The sequence below is a fragment of the Mastomys coucha genome, unplaced genomic scaffold (genome assembly GCF_008632895.1).
Source record: "Mastomys coucha isolate ucsf_1 unplaced genomic scaffold, UCSF_Mcou_1 pScaffold15, whole genome shotgun sequence".
NCBI classification, from domain to species: domain Eukaryota; kingdom Metazoa; phylum Chordata; class Mammalia; order Rodentia; family Muridae; genus Mastomys; species Mastomys coucha.
In genome coordinates this window covers 85,857,899-85,861,884 of record NW_022196897.1, presented here as the reverse complement: position 1 = coordinate 85,861,884, position 3,986 = coordinate 85,857,899, and the positions used below count along the sequence as shown (strand labels likewise).

Here is a 3,986-nt window from a genome sequence, read left to right as displayed (position 1 = left end):
AGTTTGGAATACAGGAAGAACAACCCACATTCCACAAGGAACTCAAGAAGAAGGAAGACCAAAAGCAAAAAGCTCTTAACCCAAAGCATCCAGGAAATGAGGATGCAATGAGAAGACCAAACCTAAGGATAATAGGTATAGAAGAGAGTAAAGATTCCTAATGTAATGGGCCAGTAAATATCTTCAACAAAATTATAGAAAAAAAAAAAAAAACTTCCTTAACCGAAAGAAAGAGATGCAAATGAACATACAAGAAGCCTACAGAACTCCAAATAGACTGGACAAGAAAAGAAATTCCTCCTGTCACATAATAATAAAAACACCAAATGCACTAAACAAAGAAAGAATTTTAAAAGCAGTAAGGGAAAATGATCAAGTAACATATAAAGGCAGGTCTATCAGAATTACAACAGACTTCTCACCAGAGACTGTGAAAGCTAGAAGATCCTGGGCAGATATCATACAGACCCTACAAGAACACTAATGCCAGCCCAGGCTACTATACCCAGCAAAACTCTCAATTACCATAGACGGAGAAAACAAGATATTCCATGACTCAACAAAATTTATACAATATCTTTCCACAAATCCAGCCGTACAAAGGATAGTAGATGGAAAACATCAACATAAGGAACAAAACTACAACCCTAGAAGAAGCAAGAAATTAATCTTTCAACAAATCCACACAAACCTAATTCCACCTCTTACAACAAAAACAACAGGAAGTGACAATTACCTTTTCTTAATATCTTAATATGTAAATGAATATTACCAACATATCCTAATCGATTGAAATCCAAAATTATAAGGAATTAGAAATTTGTTGATTGTCATCCAATGGTCTCTCTAATTTGGTAATTGGAGAAATAGGTCCAAAATTGTACAATCTATATATACTTTCAGCTTGTTTGTCTGGCTGTGTCTTGAACATAAGGGTCTTGAAATCTTGCTTCTCCTATCTCAGCCTCTCTAATAGTAGTATTGTTTATTTCATGTTTTTACAGTATACTATGTTTTTCTGAACAGCTTATATATTTCAAAGGAATTTATATACTCAAAATAAATATAGATGATTAACTAGGGAGGTGGCTTGTAAGAGAACAACAAAGTGAGACTGAATGCTTTGCTTGATTTTTGTAACTCTTGTATCAAGTTTGAAGAAGAGGACTTTATAAGTTACTCTTTCTCTGAGATGAATGCTTTTCCAAATTATCACAGCTAATGAACCAAATTCTTACCCTCACCTAATGTCTGTGCCACCCTCCAAGCAAAACCATTGTTCATTGAAACAGTTGGTGAATGACTTTATGGATAGACCATGTAAATACATGCACCATTTCTTAAATGAATGTAACCTGTTCTCTGTGGGCTAAGAATAAAGTCACTCACTCAAGTCAAGTAGCTTTGACCATTGCAGGAAGTCTGTATCCAAAAATCGTGCCTGCAATTCATTTCTTGGTGCAGCAGAACTGTCAACTCTCAGCTTAGCTATGATGGAGGTAAAATCCTTTGGTGATGTGAGGGTCATTGAAGTACAGCCTTATCACAATGAAATCTGACGTCGAAAAATTGTTCTTGTTTTGGGCAGGTACCATAGTAAGAACCAAGATTTTAAACTCTACTAAATACAAAACAAACAAACAAAAAGACTTTATATATTTATGTTCATTTAAGAAAATACTAATAGTGATGTATTATTTTGAAATATACAGTTAATTTTTTGGAGTTATTTAAAATTTTTATTGAGAAAAATCTATTTTCACTATTGCTGTAGATGACCATCTATATAAGACTGTTAAATTGATTGCTATTTCATATCAAACAATTTTTAATACTTATTTTTATTGCCATAATATTTTATAAATTTTAAGGAATATGACAAAAAAGATATTGTATGTATTGAAGGGGGGTCTCTGGGAGGGGTTGGGATACAAAAGGGAAACAAGGATGTGATTTAAATCTTTTTACTTAAAATATGTTTTTAAATGTTAACAAATTCAGATAAAATGAAATCATGTAACTTTTCTCATCATAATGCAATAAAAGTTACAAAAATAAAAATAAATAAATAAATTTCTCTCTGGCCTATGTTGGTATGTACGTGTGTGTGTGTGTGCATGTACATCTTACCAGTTTTGTTCCTCTAGAGAATTCTGACTATAGTATTATTGTTTTATTGTAAAAATAAGAATTCATAAAAGTGAACTGTAAAACTCATATACTTTACATGATATTTGGTGGAAGTGGAGATCATTATGTTAAGTGAAATAACCTGATGTAGAATAACCAGTATTTGTCTGTTTTTTCTCTTGTGTAGAAAAAGGAGGAGAAATAAAGAAATAGAGATTGCAGAGTGAATGATGTGATTATGGAAGAGAGTAGGGGGTTCTAGATAAGAAGAACTGAATTATGTAGAATGGGAGAGTCTGGGGAGATGGTGGAGCTGTACGTGAAGCCCGGCAACAAGGAGCGCGGCTGGAAGGACCCGCCACAATTCTCCTACGGGCTGCAGACTCAGACTGGTGGACCCAAACGCACTCCACTGACTAAGAGGATCGTGGCCCCACAGGATGGATCCCCTAGAGCCCCAGAAACTTCTGGACCACCTCCAGTGGATCATCCACCTCCTTCAAGTAAGGCTTCCAGACCTCCACCCATGGGGAGCTCTCCTGCTACTGGTGTGGAGCCTCCAAGTTCCCCGGTCATTGAGTCTGAGACTCTGATAGAAGACGTGCTGAAACCTCTGGAACAGGCATTGGAGGACTGTTGTGGTCACTCAAAGAAGCAGGTATGTGATGATATCACCCGACTTTTGGCGCTGCTTCAAGAACAGTGGGCTGGAGAGAAGTTGTCAATACCTGTAAAGAAGAGGATGGCATTGCTGGTGCAAGCCCTGTCTCTCTTCAGAACTTTTACAACACCAGTGGGACGCAGCAGATAACATTCACAGATCACTCATGGTTGACTACGTGACTGAGGTCAGTCAGTGGATGGTGGGAGTAAAAAGATTAATTGCAGAAAAGAGGAGTCTATCTTCAGAGGAGGCCAAAGAAGAGAAATCTACAGTGGAAGCTATGAACCAGACAATACCAGGCTTCCAACAGTCATCCTAATGCCTGTGGCTCCCCAGACTCACTTCCCATCATTTCCTATGCCTTGGTGTGGAAAGCCTCTTTTCACTTGGCTCCTTTTTACCACCAGAGAGACTATTGGTCTTGACCAAAGATCCTGTCTAGGCCACTGCAAGATCACTTGTTACTCATGTACATTTCAATAAACATCTTAATGGTGGGGAAAAAAAAAAGAATGGGAGAGTCTGATCAATGTGGCTGTATAATATGGCATGGAAATAAAATAAATACTACTTATTTATGGATAGATCAAAATAAAAATCCATTTTCTAAACTACTAAGAGGTATGAAAATAACTCATGCAAGTCATAGCTCACAAGGTCTACACTGTAGATTGCAGAAAAGTATAGTATAATATTCTACTTGCCTGAAACTAAAGAATATTCATGCAATGTTCCGGCCTGCTGTGCCAGCTGGATAAGTTCTTTAGAACACCTCAGGAATGTTCTATGTTAGTTTCTTGGGAGACTTTCTTGGAGTATATAAACTCTTGTGTGTACTGGAGATAATCATTAGAATTATAATAAGAAAGATAGTGTTCCCTTTAAATTGACCAAAACATTATAACTAATACAAAGAAAAACAATTCTAAATTTATTAGCTAGACAGATCAAACAAGAAAAAGGCCGGATATCAAAAACGAACAGAAGACATAATAATGAGAATGAAATTTCATATATAGTTAGCAAAAGTAAAATTTAATTATTTTTAATAGCCATTTAAACCCTCAATAATGATATAGAATAAGATAGAAATAATGGCTAAGATACCTTGGTATCTTTTTATCTTTTCTTTTTAAATTAATTAATTATTTAATATCTCAAGCTCTACCACTTCCTCTCAGTTCTTCTGCTA

The 3,986-nt window shown here is 35.8% G+C and overlaps 1 protein-coding gene across 1 annotated transcript; it reads left to right on the top strand.

The window, feature by feature from the left end:
- Positions 1-2,425: 2,425 nt before the first annotated feature.
- LOC116092253 (steroid receptor RNA activator 1-like) lies at positions 2,426-3,281 on the top strand. Its single transcript, XM_031373589.1, is given in 2 exon segments — positions 2,426-2,905; positions 2,907-3,281. Coding segments are annotated over 2 exon segments (678 nt in total). The 5' UTR covers positions 2,426-2,434; the 3' UTR covers positions 3,114-3,281.
- Positions 3,282-3,986: the final 705 nt, after the last annotated feature.